This window comes from Oreochromis aureus, linkage group 4, assembly GCF_013358895.1.
Source record: "Oreochromis aureus strain Israel breed Guangdong linkage group 4, ZZ_aureus, whole genome shotgun sequence".
In the NCBI taxonomy this organism is placed as follows: domain Eukaryota; kingdom Metazoa; phylum Chordata; class Actinopteri; order Cichliformes; family Cichlidae; genus Oreochromis; species Oreochromis aureus.
The window spans coordinates 20286429-20313080 of NC_052945.1; the positions used below are offsets into that span (position 1 = coordinate 20286429).

Here is a 26652-nt window from a genome sequence, read left to right on the forward strand (position 1 = left end):
TCAGAGCTCCAGCTTACGCACTACTTCTTACCCATAATGGACTTGGTCATCATTTTCCCCCTTCAACTGGTATTTCCTCCTCTGAGCTTTCACCGTCTTGCTCTAATCCAGACCTTCCCAAAAACAAAACAAAAAAACGCTTGGACACTGCTAGCACGGTGCACCCACAGAAACGCAAAGCAGGAGATGAAGCATCGCCAAATATGTTTCCAAACCAACTTCCTTCCAAGCCAAAGACTAGAAAATATGGTGAAGCATATCTTCCCTTTGGTTTCACCTGCCCAAGTGCCAAGGTACTGTAGGTCTCCCCTGCAGAATTGCTTTTCCCTGCATCGGGCGCACACTGGGCTCTCCAAATCACGGGCAAACAGTATCCCACATTCTTAATTTTTAGTTCACAAACACTTGTTGTAATGACTAACTACTCCTGACATTTTGGAGATGTAAGCTCTTTATACAGTAAAGTTACAGCGGGATACAAATAATATCAGGCTGATCCTGCCACGATTTGTTCCCCCTGTCTAAATCACGGACAAACAGTATCCCACAGCTGTTTATGTTTTTAAACCCATTTTACACAGAGAGGCATTTTTTGAAAAATGTATTGATAGCCATGTTGAACATTATTACACAGGAAAAAAACAACACCACCTAAAATAATCACACCGTGATGCCTTTCTAAATGGAGGGACAGTAACTGCGTGTGTATATGTAAGCGTGTAAAACCTGAAGATAGTCAGATTAACAGTATTGTGTCTCTATCTGCCATTCTGCAATTCATCTCATGTAAACAATAACGTGAGGTGAAAAAAGGCACATACCTTTGACGTTGCTTGACGAACTCTGTATTCCTCGTCCACACGTAAACGCAAAAAAGGAGTTTTAAACAAATCTCCGTTTTCGGTGATTCGAAACGCCGTTTACGTGTGGACGAAACAGCTGCGTTTTCAAAAATACCCGTGTAGGTGTGGACGTAGTGTAAAAGAGTTAGTAGTTTATTTTATTACTACCTGTAATTTCTTGCAGATTACTTGTATTTGCTTAATTGTTTACTAAATGTTTGAGGTGTGAAATAAATCGGAATGGAGCAAAATATGGGTGTGTGGTTGGAGGATTTGCGTGTGCGCGTGCACGCGCGGGGGTGGGGGGGGCGCGAACATTTTTCTTGTAAAACAAGGGGGGCCTAGCCAAAAAAGTTTGGGAACCACTGCTCTAATCTCTGAACCTACTTCACCTCATCTCCTGACAGTACTGTGACTCCTCTTCCAGAATTCTAAGCTCCGTCTCACTCAGTATGGGTGGCATGACCTAACAGCCCAGGTTTAGGTGAGTAGGTGTACAGAATGGAGTTAAATAAAGAAAAAAAATCCACACAAAATGGAAACAGTACCATTACATCAAATCATTCTGTGATCAAATGACACGTGATGCTCACTGCAAGGGACAGAAAATAAAAAAAGAAAATAAAAGGACAATTTTAAAAAGCGTTATGTTTTAATTCACAACAATACTTAAATTTACTATTAAAAAAAGAGTGTTTGATATTGTGTTGATGTTTTTCATCAGTTTATTAATGTGAGACTAGTTATACATTGTAAAGTGATGTGTAGTTCATACTTTGGTACAGACACTAAATACAGCCCATATGTGAAGGTTAAATTACAGACCCCAGCAGTGACTGTGTTTCACCTATGAAGTAATTTCACTGGGAAAGTGTTACAAGGATAAAGAGTCAACAGAGTCGTGTTTCTTTCATTGCAGAAAACGCTTTATTGATGCTGTTACAGGTAAGAATCAAAATATAGCAAATAACTAACAAAGAAGCATTTAAAGGCACATTAAAGAAAACCTGATCACACTGTACTGTATGTGATTCTTGCAAGCAAAACATTACAAAAAGGTTATGATTCTTTAGGAGTCCATCTGTTTGGATTTGCTCTCAACAAACTCAATTTCTGAAGAAGCTGAAGGCCTAGAGCAACATTATCACCTGCTGCTAGACAAAGCGAAAAAGAAAACAAAAATTTCAATCCAGCAATTCAAGAGAGGAAAGAGATTTACTTGATCTCAATGCTTTGAATGCGAGCACCCTCGTGAAAGCTCATGAACGAGTATTCCTGTGCACCGAGGCGGTTGGGGAAACAAAATGTTGAGCCATCTGGTAAAGTCACCTCAAACTCTGAAGGAGTGAATTTGATGACAATCTAAAAGGCATGAGAGACAGAGGACTTATAGCTTCTAATGATAGATAGATAGATAGACAGATAGACAGATAGATAGATACCTTGAAGTCCTTCCCCAGGCTGAAAGGAAAGCGTTTCTCCCGTTGCTCCTGACACCACGTGCCTGCCTCGAAAGTGTTGCAAACAATGATGTTTATGTCTCCCTTGGTGTTAAAACGAGGGTTGAGATGAAGTGCAATTCTGTCCTCGCTGGGGCCAATATTCACTGCAAACCTGCAATGAACAGACACACAAAGCTACACGCTTAAAACACTTATTAATTATTATTATACAAAACATAATGAGAAGAACAACAAGAATTAAACACAGAAACATGTTTCATAGCTGTACTTTTAAAGCTTCAGCTTCCTTAAAGAGACAGTTCACAACAAATTGAAATTTAGACATTTTTCATCTGGTTAGCATTTTTGTGTGAAATCTGACATTTGGGAGATGACAGCTGCATCTCCCAAATGTATAACAAGAATTAATTTTGTTACATTTTGGTTGAAACTACAATTACTGAAAACTAAAAAGTTCCACAGAGTTTCAAGTCAGGACTCTGGCTAGGCCACTGCAAAACGTTAATGTTGTTGTCTGCTAACCATTTCTTCACCACGTTTGCTGTATGTTTTGGGTCATTGTCATGCTAAAATGTCCACTGGTTCCCAAGGCCAAGTTGTTCTGCAGACTGCCTGATGTTGTTATTGAGAATCTTCATGTATTGCTCTTTTTTCATGGTGCTGTTTACTGTGATTAGGTTCCCTGGTCCATTGGCTAAAAAACACCCCCAAAGCATTAGGTTCCCACCACCATGTTTGACAGTGGGGATGGTGCTCTTTGGGTTGAAGGCTTCTCCATTTTTATGCCAAATGAAGGCAACATCATTGTGACCAAATAATTCAATTTTTGTTTCATCTGACCATAACACTGAAGACCAGAAATCTTCTTTGTCCAGATGAGCATTTGCAAAGGCCAAATGAGCTTTTGCATGCCTTAGAAGTGCCTGGAGAAGTGGCGTTTTCCTTGGTCTGCATCCGTGGAACCCAACAGTGTCCGTTGGACTGTCTGCCTTGAGACATTGCCACCAGCAGAGCCCAGATTCACCAGAATGGCCTTGGTGGTGATCCTTGGATTCTTTTTCACCTCTCTCACTATTCTCCTGGCCAGCACAGGTTTCACTTTTGGCTTCCGACAACATCCTCTGAGATTTTCCACAGTGCAGAACATCTTGTATTTTTTAATAATACTTTGCACTGTAGCCACTGGAACTTGAAAACATTTGGATATGGCCTTGTAGCCCATTCCTCACTTGTGAGCAGCCACAATGCACAGCTGCAGGTCCTCAGTGAGTTCCTTTGTCTTAGCCATGAATGTCCACAGACCACCTGCAGAGAGCTGCTGTTTTTCACCTATTCAGTTGATTAAAACAGCTATTTCCAATTAATCAGGGTAATTAGGATGCTTTAGAACAGCTTTGACTATTTGGAATGGTATGGAACTTTGGATTTTCCCAGAGACTGTGACAGTTTGTAAAGGGTATGAATAATTCTGGACATGATACTTTTTGCTCAAATGTAAATAAAAGCTGAGAAATATTTTTTTTCCACAATGATGCGTCTTGTACATCATCTTATTATCTTTTGTGAGACGCCTGTGTCATTTCCAGTCAAAAAATAACTTGCTAGTTGAATAAAAGTAAGTTTAAGTCAAAATTTGCCAGGGGGTATGAATTTTTATTTTATTTTATCCTTTTTATTTTTTTCAATTTTACTATGATTCACTAATTTACAAAATCATGATACAGTTTGCCCTTCCTCTAGTACTTACTCTTTGCAATCAGGTTTAACAACTCCAACAACAGTCAGGGTTTGTCCAACCTTGAAGGTCATGTTCTTTATTGACATAACCTGTGAAGAAAAATTAGTAGTTTATATTAGATTAGCCTTTAGTGTTTCCCTCGGGATAAATATATCGTGGACAAACGAGAGAAACATGTTCTGTAAGATAACGCACACATACAAACACAAAAGTTGGGCAGGTTGATGATATGGTGATGTTTTCTGTCTGATGCTACAATAATATTTGGATCTAATAAAAAAAATCTATTAAGTAGTATTACTAGACAATAATGCGCTGTATTAAGAGACAACTTACCTGTTACTGTTGATGAGAATACAAAGCAACAGTTAAGAAGTGATTAATGCACTTACACTATGTAGTAAATAGCAAAGGTCATCAAATAAATCCAAAAGGTCAGGACTCCCACATTTTCAATCAAAAGTTAATTAAACACAAAACAAATAAAAAAAAAAGCAGATTCAGTTACATCAGCCTGGTATAGACTAAGTTTGCACCAGCTCTCAGTTCCATGTTTAAACTATGGTTTAAGACTCTCCATATCAGTCATAGGACTCGGAGAGAAGCAAAAGTAATGTAAGTTAAATATTGCTGCCAAAATTGTACTTACAGTCTCCATCCTGACAGATGTAGTAGGTCAAGCTGTAAAGCTGAGAAGAAATCAGAGTGATGTGTGGTCCTGTCTCTCTGCACTCCAGCAGAAGACCACAGTATATAGAAGGTAGGCGGTGCCTTCAACCTGAATGACATTTCAAACAGCCAGTATAACTGTGTTACTGCTCAACTCCCACCAGCTGACTTGTATATGGAATATAGACCATAAAAATGTTAGTAGTTAACAAATACTGCCCATGTTGGTGAAGACTGGCTGAGTGCTAAGCAAAAATATTGTGAGAAAAATAAAACATCTAAATATGCTTTTTATTAATCGTAAGCGACATGTCACAACCATATTCACTTCATGACACTTCAGCAAATCTGTCACTGGCAAGTTTTTGAATTCTGGATGTAAATGGCCTGCATTTGTATAGCGCTTTACTCAGTCCCTAAGGACCCCAAAGCGCTTTACACTACATGTAATGTACAGTCAGAGACATTTAATTAATAATCATAAATTCACTATTTTTATGAATCATAAAATAATTGTCATTTGTGTATGAAATCAACACAAAGTGGACCGTAACAGTGAGTTGCTTTGAGGAATACTACACTACTACTAAAGCGTTTACACTGCAGCTTACCCCTGTTTCACATAGAATTCGAGTACTCTGTTCTGGCTTCTACATTATTACTTAATTTAATTTCAACCTTTAATGTGATTTAAATAATTGTAACCCTTTCCAAAAAGTGTTACAAATATTTGGGGTTTGGGGAAAAAAGCCCAATTAATACAAAGTATTTGTTGTGTTCTGTTTAGTTTTAATCCAAAGAGGAAAGAATGCAATGCAGCCTTTGTTCAGCTCTTATACCGGGAAAGCGAGAACTCATAACAGAAATGACACAGGGAAAATGTTAGCATGTTTATCTTGCTGTTTAACAGATAATGTTTGTGCATATGTCTTCTCACCTGCCTAATTTATCAATCTAAAGAGGAAAGAATTCAATGCAGCCTTTGCTCAGCCATGATACGGGGAAAGAGAGAAGGTGTGACAGAAATGACACAAGGAAATATAACGTGTGTTTATCTTTATCTCTAACAGATAATGTCTGTGCATATGTCATCTCATTTACCATATCTGCACTGCTTCCCCAATTACATTTTCCCCATATCCAAAAAAGTCCAAGTGATACAAGCTCCTTATTATATCCTGCCTAGTATCAAACTAAAGGGGAAAGAATCCAACACAGCATTTGTTCAGCTCTAAAATAGGGAAATGCTAGCAAGTGTTTATCTTTCTATCTAGCAGATAACTGACATGTCTATGCAAGTCATTGCAGACAGGAAGACAAAGAAGTAATTAGAAAAGATCAAAATATTCAATATTAAAAACCAAATGCAAACATCTGCTTTCACAAACCACAGTTCAGCTACATCACTCTGGTATAGAGTAAGTTTGCACCAGCTGTCAGCTCCATGTTTAAATTATAACTTAAGACTTCTCATGAAACACAGTAAACTTGGTAAAACAACGAGGCACTTAAACACAGGAAGATCTTTAGATCTGATTTAAAATTGTCATTTGTTGGCTTAGATACGGTGGCCCTGAGAGGCCAAACAGACTGCAACTTCAGAAAACACCAGCAATAAGAAAAATGCTGCAAAAGCACGCCAAAACACAACGGAAATAGGAAAAATCACAATGGAAATAGGAAAAAAGAAAACACAAATAGGAAAAAACACAACGGAAGTGTTTCTGGGGAGACAATGGCTGTGTCCGAATTCAGGGGAAGGATGCTTAAAATGCCATATTTGGAGGCAATGACATCATAGCAACGCGACGAAAGCTGTCCCAATTCAAAGAGTACTCAAAATGTGGCGACAAATGCGTCCTACTTTCCCCCAAATTTTAAGGATGGGTCCGATGTATCCTTCGTGTCCTACCATATCCCAGGATTCATTGCGGGTCATACAGGAGATTTTTTTCTGATAACGATGGTGGTCAAAGCGGAAGAGGAGAACACTTTCACATGTAAGTATATGAAAATCTGGTTGTACAAAAGTTAAATTGTTATAGCGGTTGTGTTGTTAAGCTTTGGGCATCTGCATAGACATGTTTTTTGTTTTTGTTTTTTATTTAAATAACCGTAAACCAGCTTGTATGGTGGGTCCCGTTGTTTTTCATGTATTGCCGCTTACATACAGATAATTTTGATTTTTTCGAATTGGTGATATGTTGTGGGGAACAAAGACCAAACGGCTTAATTTATTAAAACGAGGAGAAAACGATCACCTCTTCACTGGGGTGAAGAATTGGGCCGCTATGGCGTGGAGGTCCAAGAACAAATCAGTTTACACATCATATTCATATGAGTACGGTGCTATTAACCCTCATGCTGTACAGCAGCGGTCCCCAACCTTTTTTGCGCCACAGACCGGTTTATGTCAGACACGGAGCGGCCTTTAAGGTGTCGCAGATAAATACAACCACATAAAATGATCCGACCAAGACAAAAACTGTGGTATTTTGTAAATACAATAATAAACGTGAATGTACTGTGTAATTGTGTAACTTTATTAGCAGCGTCCTCCTGAAAATGCGCCAACAACATTAAGAGTAACATCCTCCTCTTTGCCGCTTAATGCTCTCTGGTCACTATGGTAACTTGTAAATATTTCTTTCAAAATAAGACACAAAGCTACAACAAGGGAAAAGACCCAGGGAAACCGAGTTAACGATAAAAACCCTGAAAACCCTAAATTTCACACCGGAGCCTTAACTCTGTGGCCCGGTACCAAACGACTCACGGACCGCTGCTGTACAGAACCTGTGATGTCCAGACGGTGTTCCTCTGGTGTTCTGCTGTGAAAACTTTTGGATTTAGGGATTAACATAGTGTCATGGTTTCCTTTCTTCTCTTATTTGTTGTGTGTGATCAGGACAATTCTGGGGAAGATGGGCCTGCAGGGGAAAGTCACCCCCCTGCAGACCAGAAGACATGGGATAACTAAAAAATACAAAGTGTGTATGTGTGTTATCAAGACAATAATTCTTAAGAACACAAGTTATTAAATGTACAATTACTAAGAGTTGTTGTGTTTGTTTTATTTGCCTGCTGTCATTTTTGATTTCCTCTGCCTTTAGGATTGCAAGTATCCAGGCTCAGGAGAGGGAGTCAGTGGGAAGCCCACTGCTGCTATTTGGCCCTGGTTTGCCCTCATGGATGAGGTGATAGGAAGGAGGCCTTCCATTAGGCCTCCTGTCCTAATGTCCTCTTTCCCTGAGCACACTCCAGGGCCAAGAGCAGCAGTGGGTGACCAAAACGACAGCGATGAGGAAGCGGGTGAGCCACCCACAACAGGGAGAAAGAGGCGAAGGGATAGAGATGATAAGCTGCTAGACCTCAGAGAGGACATGAGGCAGAAAAGAGAGGCTGAGAAGAGGAGAGCGCAGGAGAGCAGGGAGAGGATGGACAGACTATTTTCACTTCTAGAAAGATTAGTTCCAAAATGAGTTATGCATTAAGATATTTATTTATTTGTATATATTTGTTATGTTGTTCTATGTGTTGCATTACTGTAAAGGTTTTATGTTATTAATAAATTAATTAAAACAAACAGTAATTATCACTGAAGTCAATTTAATTTACTGGTATTTGTATGAACATAATGCTAACTTTGAACAATATTACATGGATATTTATTTGATATCAATAAAGTAAATAGCAAAAACCTTTAAACAAGAATATTTCAAATACGCCAACAGTTTTAAAGATGAAAAAACAATATTTTCAGTTCTTCACACAGGATTAACCTGAGTGACCTGTTCCTGGACCGTTTCTTTAACAACTGTAATAGATTACAGGAAGTCTCTGGCAGTGTTGCTGAATCTGCCGGACAAAATCTGCCAGCGACGACGATAAGGTTTTTCTAGCTCCTCGAGAATTACAAATGTACAAAAAAACGGAGCAACATTTCTGGGTCCACTTTAAAGTTTTCGCGCTGTGGCGCTAGCGACCGGAAAAACACGCAAGTAAGGGCAGATTTGGACTTGAAGGCTAAAAGGCTGTCCACAGCCCATCTGTTATGTTGTATACTCATTGTTTGTTCAATAAAGTTTCTATGGAGAAAAAAGGGGGCTGTCCACAGCCGCTCACTTCCTGACTACCTTTCCGTCTAAGGACACTACCTTGTGACGTAGGTAGGTAGTGTCCTTATGAGCCTTATCAGCAAATAACCCGACAGACCAGTTGCAGGAACCAAAACAAGCACCGGACCCCACATGACTACCAGTTATCAGGTGACCATTTTGGCAGCAACATCAACAGCGCCAATGTAAGCGGCACTGCAGAAACTTTCAAGCCATCGGAGTATTCATCTCACTTCAATTTGCATGACATCGAGCTGTATATCAAAAAACGAAATAGGTTAAATATTACCGACCCGTATAATGCTCCTGGCATGCTTTTCAAAAGTATTTCAGCGGAAGAAGACGTCCCAGATCTATGACATATATAACTACCTTATAAACTTCCCATGGTCCTACTCGGGGGACTCTTTAAAAGCTTACAAAAGCCTGGAGGGTTACAAAAAAGGTTGCAAAAATATTTCTGCATCATCACTGGAAAGGTAAATGTCATATTATCCCAGGTGGTGTAACGTTAGCATTGTTACTGTTGTGGTTTGTTTACATTAGCTTGGCTAAAACATGTCTGGTTGTCAGTAGCTATTTTCTGTTTTTGATGTACTTAACCAAGATTGTTAACATTTGTAATTGTATTTATAGGTTCAACATTTCCAAAGACTTAATGACCCACAGTTAAGGCCATGGGTAGTAGTGAGAAAAGACGGGTTGTCTTGGGAGCACACTGTAACTGCACAGCTGGCCTTGGTGAGAGGTGGTCACATGTGTCAGCTGTGTTGTTCAGCACATGGCAGCATACCAGTGGAAAAAAGAAGAGATAGCTGTTACATCTAAGAAGTGCAAGTGGGCCATCCCAAGTGAGGAGTCTTTAAAGAAAGTGGAGTATCAGCAATGCAAGGACATCATTTTTAAGAACTCTAAACAAAATAAAAAAGAGAAATCTGCAAAAGATCATCCTGGCCTCCCAGCTTTCCCACCTCTGACTGCTGCTGAGCAAGACCAACTGTATCACAACCTCTCCCAATGCCGCACACAAGAGGGGAAGATCATCAAACCTAAATTAAAATTCCAAATTAATGCTACTTTTGTTATTAGTATAATTCAGTGTTTTATTTTGCACCTTACCACTGAAGCAAGTGGCTAGTTTGTAGATTTCTGTTTGCTGAAAAAGGCAATAAAACCTTTTTCTGATTTTGATTCTGATCTGTATCTGTCAATCAGGAATATGAAAAGTGGTTAGTGGAAATCATTTGAGATGGATGTGAAGATCAAAAAATAGTGAGCCCAGGTGACATCTGCCATTCTCTTATTCTGGTATTTGTAGGACAAGTAAGAAAGCTTTCCCTTCAAAAGTCAAGTCACAATAAGCAAACAAAAAGTGAGAGTTAGTAATGTGTATTTGTTGGTTGAGCACATCACTGGAAGGGCACCACAGATTCAGATACATTTGTAAGTGCACAACATACACCCACAGTCTTGTCAAGGTAGGTCACATCATTTGCTTTGACTATGTCTGTGAAAGTTATGGGGATAGTGCTCTGCAAGATCGTGTACTTTTGACAGAGTAAGTAAGTAAGTAAGTAAAATTTTATTTATATAGCACCTTTCAAGATAAAAATCACAAAGTGCTTTACAGAGGCAGAAAACAGACATTAAAATTCAAAACAAAACAAAATTAACCAAAAGTGAGTTTAAACAGATAGGTTTTTAACTGCTTTTTAAAAGACATGACTGAGTCCACAGATCTCAAACTCAAAGGGAGCGAGTTCCAGAGTCTGGGAGCCACTGATACAAACGCTCTGTCACCTTTTGTTTTTAACCTTGTATGCGGGACAACCAGCAACCCCTGGTCACAGGACCTCAGGGACCTGCTGGGGTGATAAGAAAGAAGAAGATCACTTAAGTAAGCTGGAGCTACACTGTGCAGGGCCCTATAAGTCATGATTATGATCTTAAATTGGACCCTGAACTTGACAGGGAGCCAATGCAGCTGAATCAGGAGGGGAGTGGCATGGGAGTGTTTGTGATGCTTTGTCAGAAGCCTAGCAGCAGCATTCTGAACGCCCTGCAGCCGTTCCAGGGAGGCATTACTTAAGCAAGTAAACAAGGAATTATAATAGTCTAAGCGGGATGAAACAAAAGCATGAATAATCATTTCCAATTCGGAACGTGACACAATGGGACTCAGCGATATTTCTTAAGTGGTAAAAACAAGAGCGAACCAAAGATTTAACGTGTGTGTCCAGCGTCAGAGCTGTATCAAATGTAACACCAAGGTTCCTAATGGATGATTTAATATAAGAAGCAAGAGGGCCTAGATTTTTAACCACGTGGGGAACAAATTTCTCAGGAGCAAAGACAATGACTTCCGTTTTATCAGCATTTAGTTGAAGGTAGTTACCAGCCAGCCAATCTCTAACGGAATCTAAGCAGGACTGCAAGATTTGGAGCTTAGAAACATCAGGTGGCCTAAAAGAGATATATAGCTGAATGTCATCTGCATAACAATGATATGAAATATCAGAGAAAGAGCTAAGAAGTTGCAGAAGGGGGAGTAAATACAACAAAAACAATAACGGTCCCAAGACAGAGCCCTGAGGCACCCCATAGGCAAGAGAGCTGACAGCGGATCTGAACTTAGAGGTAGCCACAGAGAAAGATCGATTACTCAAATAGGATTTAAACCATTCCAATCCGGTACCCGATACACCCACCCAGTGGTTTAATCTGTCTAACAAAATAAGATGATCAACGGTGTCAAAAGCAGAGGTCAGATCCAGCAACATCAAAACAGTGCACTCTCCAGCATCATAATTCGTCAAAATATCATTAGACACTCTAAGAAGTGCAGTTTCGGTAGAGTGAGCCTTACGAAAGCCAGATTGAAATTTATCAAGAACGTTGTGTTCATCTAGAAAATCCGTGAGTTGCTTGGCCACAACCTTTTCTAAAATCTTGGCAATAAAAGGCAGTTTTGAGATGGGTCTGTAACTGGAAAGCAAAGAAGGATCAAGTTTAGGTTTTGTTAAGAGTGGTTGAATGACAGCACTTTTACAGTAAACAGGGACCTGACCAGAGAGTAGAGATGCATTAAGAATTTTAAGAACACTAGGCCCAATAGACTCAGAAACATTTTTAAGTAAAGACCCAGATAAAATATCAAGGGGGCAAGAGGATGATCTCATTGAAGAGACCAGCTTCAACAACTCAGGTAAAGACACTGGTGAAAATCTTTCAAATATGACAGGCTTAATTAAAATGGGAACAGGCAAATGGTACATGGAGGGAGAGATGTTGCTCCTTACATTGCTAACCTTTTCAACAAAGAAGGAAAGAAAATTTTCACAGTCTTCATTCGAAGAAATAGGGACAGCAGCAGAAGACGGAGCAACAATATCCCTAATTGTGTCAAATAGAACCTTAGGGTTACCTAGAGACTAGGTTTGAAAAATAAGCAGCCCTTGCATCACGAATTGAAGCGTTAAAAGAAACTAAAAGGTCTTTTAAATGAAAGAGATGAACCTGTAAATGAGTCTTTCTCCACAAACGCTCAGCTTTACGACAGACACGCTTTAAGCAGCGAATGCTGTCGTTTATCCAGGGCGAGGGTTTTGTAACGGGGGCTAATCTAGTTTTAATAGGACAAATATTATCGATAATAGAAAGACAGTAATTATTAAAAAGATTTGTTAATAAATCAACATCATTAGAAGCAGGCAGAACCAAATTAAAAACGTCAGAAAATTTAGCCGCAGTAGAAGAATCTAAGACGCGCGAGCTAAGAGCACGACGCTCAGGAGGAGGCAAATAAAAAGACAAATTAAATATAATACAATGATGGTCCGAAATAAAAATATCCTCAGAACTAATACAGTCCATAGTTAAGCCAATAGTAAAAACCAGGTCCAGAGTGTGCCCTTTGGTGTGAGTGGGGCCAGATACATGCTGTGTGAAATGAAAAGAGTCCATGATGCTAAGAAAACCTCTGGTAAAGAGGTCAGAGTCATCATCAATGTGCATGTTAAAATCGCCAATTATTAGCAATCTGGACAACTTCAAGATGGAAGATAAAAAGTCACTGAATTCCTTTAAAAATTGACTGTTAGGTCCTATTACTCTTTTATATGTACCCTGAGAGAAGCTAGACATCTGGTGTTCTCCAAATCAACAGGATCCAACTGTTTCTTTCCACTAGTAAATGCTGGAATCTTTAATTCTGCTTGGCATCTCTGAATGGACTCTTTAACCAGGAACCCCCTGTCTGCAAAAAATACATCACCTGGGAGCAAATGAGATAAAAAATTACTTTGTTCTGTAATAAACTTGTCACTTGTGTGACCTCCCCATCCAGAGGAGATGAAACAAATAGAACCTTGAGGTTAAGTTGCAATTAAATATTTTACTGTGTGATGTGACTTGTACGAGGAGTAACACTGAGCACTAGCTAGCAATCTACTCGGTTTCTCTAGAAATATTTCTAAACAATCTATGATGCAAACAGTCTTCTCAAAGCTGCTGTTCCGAAATGAATATGGCAGAGATTGTCTTATGCTGGGCATACACTGTGCGATTTTTGGCTCATTTTGAGCCAATTTTTCAGTCGTGCGACCGTTTTGGTGATCGGCCCGAGTTTGCCTTCATCGTGTGTCATGCATCGTGTAGTATATATGGGGTAACGAGAAGCGATTAACACCTCACGACCAGCTCCCGATCATCAATCGCTTGGTCGTAACAAAATCAAACCTGTTTGAAATCCCGTCAGCCGTCGTGAGGGTGTCACCGCAGCCTCTCACACTGCGCACGTGCAAACAAAGAAATGAAAGTGAAAAGACGGAGCAGCATGGCAGTGCAAAATGTGATCTGGACACAAGCGATGGAGGCACAACTTGTAGAACTTTGGCAAGCTCATCTGAACCTTTTCGATGTGGCCTCACAAAATTATCATGACCACAACAACCATGAAAATAATTGGATGGACATTGCTGCTCAATCACAGCTGCCTGATCAATGTTTTTCATTAGCAATTTAGCAAAGTTGATGGTGGTGGTGTCTTTCTTTAAGCCATGTGACCTGAAAAATAAGAAAGGGAAAAAAAATCTAATTTTATATACTGTTGTACAGGTACCACATATTTTTATACACTGATGCTGTCAAAATCAAAGTTGACCTGTATTTGTTGTAGGGCTGTCAGCGTTAATCGCGTTAAAGTGACGTTGACGCCAAAAGCACGTTAACGCGGCATATCTCCGTTAATGAGTTAACGAGGGTCACCCTTTGGTGGGGCTGGACAGTGCTAATGAGTAAATCGAGCTACCCGTGCTAACGTGTTGATGCCGTCCAGAGGGTGATCCGCGTTAACTCGTTAACGGAGATATGCCGCGTTAACACGCTTTTGGCGTTAACGTCACTTTAACGCGATTAACGCTGTTTTGAATGCACAGACTAGTTTGCAATAAACCTTTTTTAACATGTGAGATTTAGTGTGGTTAATAATAATAATAAATACAAAAAATAGTTCCTTTTATCGTCTGTTGGGGGCATGAGTCTGAGAACTCTATGTCAAGCAGATTATGAAATCTATACAACTCCTACTGTACTCTCATTATTCTGTCATTCTGGACATCCTGAGCTTTTATGTGATGCAACATTTGAGAGGTCGCACATGTGGACCCTTTTTCACAATGATGGCAACTGCAGCATCCTCATTTATGGACATGGTGGAGGTTAAGTGATAAGATATTATGAGTCTAATTGTTTCTTCAATTCGAGAGTCTTAACTTTTATTAAGTAGGATTTTATGAATATGGAGTAATTGTACCCTCTCCAAAACAAAGGAGAAAAGATTTTACTCAGAGGACAGGGAGTTATTCTTATTGTTGTCAGGGGATGAGGTGGACGAAGGCCAGACATTAGAGCAGAACCAGAAAGTTTAAAGCTCAGGGGAAGACATATAAGCTTTTAGGGAGCAAGAGCACAGACCGTGTGATGTACCCACCGTTCATAATATTTGTTGTTTTTTTTAGGCATTATGACATCTACGCAGAAATAAGAATCTTTTCAACTGAATTTACAAACACTGACACACACACAGACACAAACACCAGCTAAGAGTCGGATTTCTTATTTATATAATTAATAATGGATATACAAAAGTGCATTAAAATGTACATATCATCTTTATAATTCAGTTCTGACCATACTGAAATTGGGTTCAAATCATTTTTACCAGGGAAAAATGAAAAATGCTGCCCACAATCTCCAAACTGATGGTCTTCTAATAAAAATATCAAAAAGAAAATAGGCAGCTCAGTTTTCAGAAACTAGAGCGAGGTGCTCATCTCTGAAGGAAGCATCAAAACCGAAGACAACTGCAAAACACTCCTCAGCATGTCTGTGGCTAGAGTATGGTTTACTGGTTGCTAGTTATAGCCAAGATTAGGAAGTCCGTCAAAGTAAAAAATGATCTTGATGTCTCTGATAATGGGAAAACAATGAACCCTTCTGGAAGTTGAAAACTCTCTTAACAAGAATGTCAAAAGGTTACGTCACTGTGCTGCGGTCATGCAGCTGAGTAACCAAATCCTTCAACTTCAGAGCTCCAGCTTACGCACTACTTCTTACCCATAATGGACTTGGTCATCATTTTCCCCCTTCAACTGGTATTTCCTCCTCTGAGCTTTCACCGTCTTGCTCTAATCTCTGAACCTACTTCACCTCATCTCCTGACAGTACTGTGACTCCTCTTCCAGAATTCTAAGCTCCGTCTCACTCAGTATGGGTGGCATGACCTAACAGCCCAGGTTTAGGTGAGTAGGTGTACAGAATGGAGTTAAATAAAGAAAAAAAATCCACAGAAAATGGAAACAGTACCATTACATCAAATCATTCTGTGATCAAATGACACGTGATGCTCACTGCAAGGGACAGAAAATAAAAAAGAAAATAAAAGGACAATTTTAAAAAAGCGTTATGTTTTAATTCACAACAATACTTAAATTTACTATTAAAAAAAAGAGTGTTTGATATTGTGTTGATGTTTTTCATCAGTTTATTAATGTGAGACTAGTTATACATTGTAAAGTGATGTGTAGTTCATACTTTGGTACAGACACTAAATACAGCCCATATGTGAAGGTTAAATTACAGACCCCAGCAGTGACTGTGTTTCACCTATGAAGTAATTTCACTGGGAAAGTGTTACAAGGATAAAGAGTCAACAGAGTCGTGTTTCTTTCATCACAGAAAACGCTTTATTGATGCTGTTACAGGTAAGAATCAAAATATAGCAAATAACTAACAAAGAAGCATTTAAAGGCACATTAAAGAAAACCTGATCACACTGTACTGTATGTGATTCTTGCAAGCAAAACATTACAAAAAGGTTATGATTCTTTAGGAGTCCATCTGTTTGGATTTGCTCTCAACAAACTCAATTTCTGAAGAAGCTGAAGGCCTAGAGCAACATTATCACCTGCTGCTAGACAAAGCGAAAAAGAAAACAAAAATTTCAATCCAGCAATTCAAGAGAGGAAAGAGATTTACTTGATCTCAATGCTTTGAATGCGAGCACCCTCGTGAAAGCTCATGAACGAGTATTCCTGTGCACCGAGGCGGTTGGGGAAACAAAATGTTGAGCCATCTGGTAAAGTCACCTCAAACTCTGAAGGAGTGAATTTGATGACAATCTAAAAGGCATGAGAGACAGAGGACTTATATTATAGCTTGTAATGATAGATAGATAGATAGACAGATAGACAGATAGATAGATAGATACCTTGAAGTCCTTTCCCAGGCTGAAAGGAAAGCGTTTCTCCCGTTGCTCCTGACACCACTTGCCTGCCTCGAAAGTGTTGCAAACAATGATGTTTATGTCTCCCTTGGTGTTAAAACGAGGGTTGAGATGAAGTGCAATTCTGTCCTCGCTGGGGCCAATATTCACTGCAAACCTGCAATGAACAGACACACAAAGCTACACGCTTAAAACACTTATTAATTATTACTATACTAGGTAAAACATAATGAGAAGAACAACAAGAATTAAACATGTTTCATAGCTGTACTTTTAAAGTTTCAGCTTCCTTAAAGAGACAGTTCACAACAAATTCAAATTTAGACATTTTTCATCTGGTTAGCATTTTTTTGTGAAATCTGACAGCTGCATCTCCCAAATGTATAACAAGAATTAATTTTGTTACACTTTGGTTGAAACTACAATTACTGAAAACTAAAAAGTTCCAAAGAGAGTTTTTATTTTATCCTTTTTATTTTTTTCAATTTTACTATGATTCACTAATTTACAAAATCATGATACAGTTTGCCCTTCCTCTAGTACTTACTCTTTGCAATCAGGTTTAACAACTCCAACAACAGTCAGGGTTTGTCCAACCTTGAAGGTCATGTTCTTTATTGACATAACCTGTGAAGAAAAATTAGTAGTTTATATTAGATTAGCCTTTAGTGTTTCCCTCGGGATAAATATATCGTGGACAAACGAGAGAAACATGTTCTGTAAGATAACGCACACATACAAACACAAAAGTTGGGCAGGTTGATGATATGGTGATGTTTTCTGTCTGATGCTACAATAATATTTGGATCTAATAAAAAAAATCTATTAAGTAGTATTACTAGACAATAATGCGCTGTATTAAGAGACAACTTACCTGTTACTGTTGATGAGAATACAAAGCAACAGTTAAGAAGTGATTAATGCACTTACACTATGTAGTAAATAGCAAAGGTCATCAAATAAATCCAAAAGGTCAGGACTCCCACATTTTCAATCAAAAGTTAATTAAACACAAAACAAATAAAAAAAAAGCAGATTCAGTTACATCAGCCTGGTATAGACTAAATTTGCACCAGCTCTCAGTTCCATGTTTAAACTATGGTTTAAGACTCTCCATATCAGTCATAGGACTCGGAGAGAAGCAAAAGTAATGTAAGTTAAATATTGCTGCCAAAATTGTACTTACAGTCTCCATCCTGACAGATGTAGTAGGTCAAGCTGTAAAGCTGAGAAGAAATCAGAGTGATGTGTGGTCCTGTCTCTCTGCACTCCAGCAGAAGACCACAGTATATAGAAGGTAGGCGGTGCCTTCAACCTGAATGACATTTCAAACAGCCAGTATAACTGTGTTACACTCCCACCAGCTGACTTGTATATGGAATATAGACCATAAAAATGTTAGTAGTTAACAAATACTGCCCATGTTGGTGAAGACTGGCTGAATGCTAAGCAAAAATATTGTGAGAAAAATAAAACATCTAAATATGCTTTTTATTAATCGTAAACGACATGTCACAACCATATTCACTTCATGACACTTCAGCAAATCTGTCACTGGCAAGTTTTTGAATTCTGGATGTAAATGGCCTGCATTTGTATAGCGCTTTACTCAGTCCCTAAGGACCCCAAAGCGCTTTACACTACATGTAATGTACAGTCAGAGACATTTAATTAATAATCATAAATTCACTATTTTTATGAATCATAAAATAATTGTCATTTGTGTATGAAATCAACACAAAGTGGACCGTAACAGTGAGTTGCTTTGAGGAATACTACACTACTACTAAACGTTTACACTGCAGCTTACCCCTGTTTCACATAGAATTCGAGTACTCTGTTCTGGCTTCTACATTATTACTTAATTTAATTTCAACCTTTAATGTGATTTAAATAATTGTAACCCTTTCCAAAAAGTGTTACAAATATTTGGGGTTTGGGGAAAAAAGCCCAATTAATACAAAGTATTTGTTGTGTTCTGTTTAGTTTTAATCCAAAGAGGAAAGAATGCAATGCAGCCTTTGTTCAGCTCTTATACCGGGAAAGCGAGAACTCATAACAGAAATGACACAGGGAAAATGTTAGCATGTTTATCTTGCTGTCTAACAGATAATGTTTGTGCATATGTCTTCTCACCTGCCTAATTTATCAATCTAAAGAGGAAAGAATTCAATGCAGCCTTTGCTCAGCTATGATACGGGGAAAGAGAGAAGGTGTGACAGAAATGACACAAGGAAATATAACGTGTGTTTATCTTTATCTCTAACAGATAATGTTTGTGCATATGTCATCTCATTTACCATATCTGCACTGCTTCCCCAATTACATTTTCCCCATATCCAAAAAAGTCCAAGTGATACAAGCTCCTTATTATATCCTGCCTAGTATCAAACTAAAGGGGAAAGAATCCAACACAGCATTTGTTCAGCTCTAAAATAGGGAAATGCTAGCAAGTGTTTATCTTTCTATCTAGCAGATAACTGACATGCCTATGTATGTCCATGCAGACAGGAAGATCTTTAGAGAGGATTTAAAATTGTCATTTGATGGCTTAGACCAGAGGTGTCGAACTCCAGGCCTCGAGGGCCGGTGTCCTGCAGGTTTTAGATATCACCCTGGGTCAACACACCTGAATAAAATGATTAGTTCATTACCAGGCTTCTGGGGAACCTAGAGACATGTTGAGGAGGTATTTTAGCCATTTAAATCAGCTGTGTTGGATCAAGGACACATCCAAAACCTGCAGGACACCGGCCCTCGAGGCCTGGAGTTCAACAGCTGTGGCTTAGACCATCAAATATCAAACTCCATCCCTCGAGGGCCCGTGCCCTGAAACCTTTGAATGTGTCACTGATGCCACACACCTGAATAAAATTATTAGGTTATTAACAAGACTCTATTGAACTTGATTGCATGCTGAGGTGGCAACCCCTTACCCTACTCAAGTAAATGTAAATAAATGTAAGTACATGTGCGTTTTTGAAAAGAAATTACTGAAAATGTACTGAATGGCTGAATCAGCACCTCAGGATTCTGTGCTTCGAGGATTCTAATAGTTAGTATGACTCGGGGGTGTTGACTCATTTAAACTAACATAATCATCCTGTTATAACCAGGTTTCTGTAAGGCAGAGTAAATCAATTTGTTTATCAATTATTAATTTGTGTACTAACAAGGACTTGGAAGAGATAGACCTAATGTTTAATAAATCAGATTTGACTCTTTTACTCTTCGGTGCAGATGTGGATACAGTATTCTTCTTTCTTTGTAATTGAATTTTTTTTAAGTTATTTTTTGCAGATTTTTAGATTATTTTTGTTTGTTTGAGAGCAGACACAGTCTCTAAGGGGATGGGGTTTTGGGGGGGTAGCAGAAGGAGAAAAGCTATATAGAGGTATTTAAGACTGCAACTATGCTTCCTGGTCCCAAATCTGGACAGTTACGTTTGGATGGGTTTAATAAATTTGGCCAGATTTTTAGAAATGAGAGCTGCTCCATCCAAAGTGAAATGGATGCTGTCTCTCCTAACAAGCCTAGGTTTCCCCCAGAAAGTTTCCCAATTATCTATAAAGCCCACATCGTTTTTTGGACACCACTCAGACAGAGAGCAAATTAAAAAGAACGTGCTGCTAAGCATGTCACTCCTGGTCCAACTTGGGAGTGGACAAGAGAAAACTACAGATTCTAGCATTGTTTTGGCAAAGTTACACACCAATTCAATATTAATTTTAGATTTATGTTACTGGTTGTCCTTACTGCCAATGTGAATTATAATTTTAGTCAATTTTGCATTTACCCTTAACCAGTGGGGAAAATGGTCAGTCACATGAACAGTTTGGTAGTGTACTGGGGGCTTCTGTTTAAGTATATTTCCTCCTCACTGTCATTCAGCCAGCCTGTGTTCCTGGCTGCTTGGGACAATCTGCCGGGGAAGAGTTAATGGGCCCTACACTACCTTTAGCTGCACCAGCTACAGGGGCCTAGCTAGCTATGGGGTTTTTAAAGGTGCAAAGCCAAGTCTCCAGTTCAGTGATCCTGGTATCCAGAGCAGCAGATATGCTACATTTATTATAAGCATCAATTCTGCTAAAGGAAGTCGAGGAGTAACTAAACCCTGACACACTGAGCAGGAAAGTGCAGGAGGAACAAGTAAAGAGGCCATGCTACTAGTGAGTCAGTTACGAACTAAGCTAAGCTAGCAAATCCCTAAAGACACAGTGAGGTGAGGAAATATTGTGAATATAATTAGTGGGAGAATCAACAAAGAATGTGCTTTGGATAAAGTGAAGATGTGTGATGTTAATTAAATGCAACTGTGAAGTTTCTATCTTTCATGCCAAGGAAAACCCAGTGTTTGCAGAGAATGCTACTTGTCTGACTGCATCATGCCGGGAGGGATTATGGTGTGGGGTTACTTTTCATGAGTTGAGCTCAGCCCCTTAGTCTCAGTGAAAAGAACTCTAGCATTTCCAGATCAGTTTATCCCTTGAAGGGATTTAAATTGTCTTGATATAAGAATTCATAAAACATAAAACATCGCAATGCCAAAATATGGTCACACAGTTTCCAGTCCTATTGTGGAGCCTGTCAATTACTGAAGGCTGTTTATATTGTGATGACTCTGTCTGCCTGACTGCCTGTGTTTGAAAATATAGTGCAACTTTTGTTATTCATCTATAAAACTGACCGTAGATACCAGCAAAATTTGGGGATTGCACTCTCACACTATTTTGCTCCATTTTGTGAGATTTTTAGTTGGACTTGGAGCGACCTACAGAGTTTTGTTCTCTTTAGACGTTCACAGTGGTTACAATATAGTAGCCTATCGCATCGCCAACCCTGCTGACCTATTCCCCTCTGAGGGACTCATCTAACGATTGTAATCATACGAATGACCCCCTCACTGTATTGGTCCACTGTTATAGTCGCTGCATATTCACTGCATATTCCCAGTGACTTAAATGCTGCCGTAAAATGGACATAAAAACACATGATTATTCATGTCCTTCTCGTTAATATTCAGTAGTGCTGGTAGTATTCATTTTTCATTTTCAAATGCAGACAAATGGTACAGATGTGTTGTTATTGATGAGGTGGTGTAGCAGTGTTAGTCATCGTAAGGTGAGACCATGATTTCTGTTCACAAAGTTAATTCATGTTGAATTGATATTGATAATTATCAATGGTAGTTATGATGACGTTTTTATGATACATCAGTGAGGACAGTGTTTAATAGCTGGTTTAAATAAAACATCCCACTATGCACAATTGCACAATGTTCATCCAATTTTCACATTTTAATAAAATTTATAAATATCATTATCTCCCTTTTGTGTTCATTTCTTACATAAAACTGTGCATGATATTGTGAAGATATTTTTCTCCAAAAAACAATACACTCTCCCTACTCTTTTACTTCATCTATTAATGTATTAATTTAGGATTAATTATTCATTTAATAATATCAAGTAGAATAGATATATATTGTAATTTGATCTGTAGTACAAACCTTGATACATACTGTGAGTCAAAGCTGACCCTCGTGTTATGAAATATGACCCATAATAAGAATTAAATTACAGACCACAGCAGTGACAGTTTCACCTATGAAGTAATTTCACAGGGGAAGGCCCAGAGGCATCATAAAACATTCCATGTTAGTGTAACAAGAATAAGGAGTCACCAGAGTCATGTTTTTTCATAAAAGAATGTTTTAATTAATGTTGCTGCAATAAAGAAAGAACAGTTGAAATGTCTTGGGAATTCAAACAAATACTTTAGTACTTTAAGACACCTTACAGAAAACCTTGATCACACTTTATTAGATTTTTGCAAGCAAACTGCTAACTCCAAACAGAAAAAACACTTTGGCTACTTTAAAACTGCGTATGGCATCTTTAGTTATCTGTGTCAAGAACCAAAGAAAATATTTATCTTACATCCCATCTTTACATCCAAAACTGTTTGGATCAGGCTCTCAACAAACTAAATTTCTTTAAGATAAAAAATGAAATTAGTGATGAGATTACAGGTTGGCACGGTCACCATCCACCTTTGGGGACATATTACCTACTGATAGACAAGCAGAAAAATAAAGCAAGCAATGCAAATTGACGATGTGGATTTACTTGATCTCAATGCTTCTAATGCGAGCATCTTGACCAAACCCAATGACAGAGTACTTCCTTGCACCCATGCGGTTGGGGAAACAGAATGTTGAGCCATTTGGTAAAGTCACCACAAACTCTGAAGGTGTGAATTTAATGGCGATCTAAAAAGGCATTTTGAGTTAGAGAAACAGAGAGACAAATTATAGATTGATTGTAATACACACACACACACATATATATATGTAAATATACACACACACTCTCATACCTTGAACTCCTTTCCCGCGCAGAAAGGAAAGCAATCCTCATGTTGCTCCTTACACCAATTGCCTGCCTCCAAAGAATTGCAGACTATTTTATTTGTCTGTCCCTTTGCATTAAAGCGAGGGTTGAAATGAAATGCAATTCTGTCCACGCTGGGGCCAATATCCAGCGTGAACCTGCAATGTACAGACAAACAAATATTTATTACATCTTATATTCCTTTTAGGATGCGTAGGAAGGACATAGGGCTGAAATAAACTGATATACAGATATAACATTCTCAACACACATTTGCAAATGATTTTGCTACAATAGATTTAAGGGACCGTTCACCCCATAATCAAATTCTTAAAGCAATTTTAAAACAGAAATAAGCACAGGAAGTTTAAAACATCGTGTAACTTAAATAAATCGCTAATGAAATTCTCATATTGTATTAAACACAAAAATGATATGTTTCATAGCTGTACTTTAAGCTTCAGCTGTCTTAAGGATAGTTCACACCAAAATCAAATGTACACATTTATCTTATGACCTTAGGATCAAGTTATACTTTTTGTGCCAGCTGGACAGAATAAAAATATATGAGAGATATGTGCAAGAATTTTTGGAATAGAAAATACAGTAACTGTTATCTTTTATGCATTAAAATATTTGATTTTATTTCCCAACTTTACTATCATAGAATGATGTGTAAAAACATAATACAGTCTTTAATCAGTACTTACTCTTTGGGATCAGGTTTGATCACGCCAACGAGAGTCAGGGTTTGTCCAACCTTGAAAGTCATGTTCTTTATTGTCATCCACTGTGCAGAAAACGAAGAAACATTTGGTGGTGCAGCACTGGCCAGTGTTGTTTTCTAACTGAGACTGCAGTAATAATTGGCCCTAATAAAGGTCAGTAGTATTACTAAACAACAATGCATTGTATGACCCATATTCAATAATGCCCAATAATGTGAATATTTTGACTATCAAAGATCATCAAAACATCCAAAAGCTTAATAAAACTAAAAGCAAATGTCTGATTCGGTTGAATCCGTGTTAGAATTATAGTTTAAGAGTGTCCTTATTGGTCATGCAACACAAAGAGAAAATAGTCATATTACTTACTTCCACCATCTTGGCAGATGTACAAGGTTAAGTACAGGTGAGAAGAAATGAGTGCTGCAGGGTTTTGTCTCTCTGCACCCCAGAAAGCTGCATTATATAGAGTTTGGGAGGAGCCTTCAACCTGAGTGATATGTGAAACAGCCAATAGGACTGTGCCAGTGCTAAACACCCACTACCTTACTCATAGTCAAATTATAGACCATAAATAACTAATTTAGAAGTTAAAAAATATTTGAATATGTTGGTGGTTGGTATTGGTGGTTAACATCACACTGTTACACTGTAACCTGTAATTGTTCTTTGGACTTTCCCATTGTTTGAAACGCCTCCAAAAGACTGTCTGCACTTGAATGAACCTACAATTCTCCTTCTTAGATCTTCACTGACTTTTTCTGGGGGGACTTTTCTATTGTTCTTAGGGGTTAAAATGGGACTTGACAAAAATGACAGTAATTTCTATTCAGAGCTCCAGGAGATTTTCTTTGTGTAACGGTTGTGATTAGCTGACCTGTGTTGCTGCTGCTTTGATGTTTACTGCTCTTTAATGATTTGCACAACTAAATTCAACAAGGTGTAAGCAGATGTTTCCTAATGCACAATTTCCATTAACTGCTGTTTATGTTGTCTTTATCATATAGAGTATACAGTTGGTATAAAAAATGAATGCAGCGAATGAGTCAAAGCATCACCAACATAAGTTCTAATTTACCTGGGCTACACGTGATGTAATAATGACCATGAACGCACCGTCACTGTGCACCAGTACAACACACACACACACACACACAAATTATACAAGGCCCAAGGTACAAGAGGCCAGAATGCAATTCAGCCTTTGCTCAGCTACTGTGAAAGAGAAACGGTGTGACAGAAATCATAGGGAAATGTTAGCATGTGCTTATCTTACTGTCTAATAGGTAACTTTTATGCATATGTCTTCTCATCTTCTGTCACTGCACTCCCTTTATAATATCCAAAAAAGGCTAAATGATACAAGGTCTTTATTTTAATTTGCTGGGTTTATCAACCCAATGAGGTCAAATGCAGTTCAGTTTTTGGTCAGTTCTGATACTGGGAACAGTAGCAGAAATGAAATAGGGAAATGGCAGCATGTGCTTATCTTGCAAACAGATAACTTTCATGCATGCCTATGCAGATGAGAAGAAAAAGAAGTAATTATCGTACACATATGCTGTATGGTGAATATTTTGACCTTAAAAGATCAAATATTCAATATTAAAATAATAAATGTTTAAAAGTGAATACAAACATCTGTTTTAATTAAAGCACAGTTCAGTTATAGACGAAGCTTGCACCAGCTATCAGTGTTTAAAGTTATGTATTAAGAATGTCTATGAAACACAGACAGGTAAAAGTAATATTTATAGTAATACAGAGCAAGAAAAATGAACTTGACAAAACCATGGGGCAGCTAAAAACAGGAAGGTTTCTGGAACTGATTTAAAATAATCATTTGTTGGACAGTATACCGAGTATAAAGGATGACATGAAGTCTTGAAGCCTTGAGATGACAATTCCCATTGTTACCATCTTGTTTGTTTTACTTAAAATGGTTAGAGGGGAAAGGAATTTGAGGGGAATTTACATTAAGCAAAGTTCATCTGAGCACCCACTGTCCTCCAGTGATAACACTAAGGTACTTCAATACTCCACATTCTGCAAAAACCTTTCACTACTTCTTCCAATAAAGAAAAAGAGACAACTGTTATTACACTGTTATAACAAAATGTGATACAGAAAATAATCACATAAGACTCGCCTGAGTTTATTGTAAAAGTGGCAATTTGTTCACATGTCATTCAAAAAGCAATCAACATAACTAAGTAAATAAATATCCCACTCTTCTTGGGTAAATGCAGGAATATCAGTCTGTTTGGGGCTATTTCACCAGTAATGATTACCTAGTAGCTTCAAAAGTAGAAGTCAACAACATTGCTCAGCATTTCTTAATAAATAGCAGTAATCAACTCACCTGATATTTAAAATATTTAGGATAGGACAGGGAGAAAAAATGAAAGAAAGAGAGGGAGAGAAAGAAAGAAAATAGAGGGGAGAAGAGATGGTGAGAAAGGGGGAAAGAGAAAAAAAAGAAAGAAAAAGAAAGAAAAACAAACAAAACACCTGGATCACCTGTATAGGGATAAGAAAAAGCAGACGAGAAAACAAACAAAACAGAGCAACATAATAAATACAACACCATCACAATAAACTAGCTAACAATAGATAACAGTAGATACTAAATATTACATGTTATTGTGCAGCATGCAAGATCGACAGCGCACAATGTGCTTTGAGGTAGCAGCCAAGAAAGGTGTAGCTTGTGTCTGTGAACACCAGTGTGTACACCTGTGTGGATCAGCACGCTTGTATTCAAAAGGTTTCTCCATGTAACAATCTGCTAGGGAGTGTGGGGAGCCATAGCCCCGTCCCCCAGGGCATGAAGCAGGTATGGAGGAGATCCAGGCCCCAGACATCCAGAGGCCCCAGAATACGAGGACCCAAGGAGGACCACCGGGGGGTAACCGTGCC

The 26652-nt window shown here is 38.4% G+C and overlaps 3 protein-coding genes across 3 annotated transcripts; all 3 read right to left on the bottom strand.

Annotated features, from left to right (window-relative positions):
• Positions 1-1783: 1783 nt before the first annotated feature.
• Positions 1784-5887, bottom strand: LOC120439987 (beta-galactoside-binding lectin-like). The gene is made up of 5 exons (XM_039611538.1): positions 5814-5887; positions 4693-4821; positions 4053-4132; positions 2285-2456; positions 1784-2204 (listed from the first exon to the last, which is right to left on the bottom strand). Exons 2-5 carry the CDS (start codon positions 4699-4701, stop codon positions 2058-2060), a joined length of 408 nt encoding a protein of 135 aa, XP_039467472.1. The 5' UTR covers positions 4702-4821; positions 5814-5887; the 3' UTR covers positions 1784-2057.
• A 10168-nt stretch (positions 5888-16055) lies between these two features.
• LOC116329221 (beta-galactoside-binding lectin-like) lies at positions 16056-18987 on the bottom strand. Its single transcript, XM_039611551.1, has 5 exons — positions 18914-18987; positions 17800-17928; positions 17161-17240; positions 16599-16770; positions 16056-16509 (listed from the first exon to the last, which is right to left on the bottom strand). Exons 2-5 carry the CDS (start codon positions 17806-17808, stop codon positions 16363-16365), a joined length of 408 nt encoding a protein of 135 aa, XP_039467485.1. The 5' UTR covers positions 17809-17928; positions 18914-18987; the 3' UTR covers positions 16056-16362.
• Positions 18988-22306: 3319 nt separating this feature from the next.
• LOC116329222 (beta-galactoside-binding lectin-like) lies at positions 22307-24181 on the bottom strand. Its single transcript, XM_031751212.2, has 4 exons — positions 24103-24181; positions 23716-23795; positions 22992-23163; positions 22307-22884 (listed from the first exon to the last, which is right to left on the bottom strand). Exons 1-4 carry the CDS (start codon positions 24109-24111, stop codon positions 22738-22740), a joined length of 408 nt encoding a protein of 135 aa, XP_031607072.1. The 5' UTR covers positions 24112-24181; the 3' UTR covers positions 22307-22737.
• Positions 24182-26652: the final 2471 nt, after the last annotated feature.

Excerpts from the sequence above, each read along its gene's own strand:
- LOC116329221 (XM_039611551.1), bottom strand. Across the intron at positions 16,771-17,160 it reads GTTAAACCTGATTGCAAAGA|GTTTGCAGTGAATATTGGCC; the intron begins GTAAGTACTAGA and ends TGTTCATTGCAG. Across the intron at positions 16,510-16,598 it reads GCCTGGGAAAGGACTTCAAG|ATTGTCATCAAATTCACTCC; the intron begins GTATCTATCTAT and ends CATGCCTTTTAG.
- LOC120439987 (XM_039611538.1), bottom strand. Across the intron at positions 2,457-4,052 it reads GTTAAACCTGATTGCAAAGA|GTTTGCAGTGAATATTGGCC; the intron begins GTAAGTACTAGA and ends TGTTCATTGCAG. Across the intron at positions 2,205-2,284 it reads GCCTGGGGAAGGACTTCAAG|ATTGTCATCAAATTCACTCC; the intron begins GTATCTATCTAT and ends CATGCCTTTTAG.
- LOC116329222 (XM_031751212.2), bottom strand. Across the intron at positions 23,164-23,715 it reads ATCAAACCTGATCCCAAAGA|GTTCACGCTGGATATTGGCC; the intron begins GTAAGTACTGAT and ends TGTACATTGCAG. Across the intron at positions 22,885-22,991 it reads GCGCGGGAAAGGAGTTCAAG|ATCGCCATTAAATTCACACC; the intron begins GTATGAGAGTGT and ends ATGCCTTTTTAG.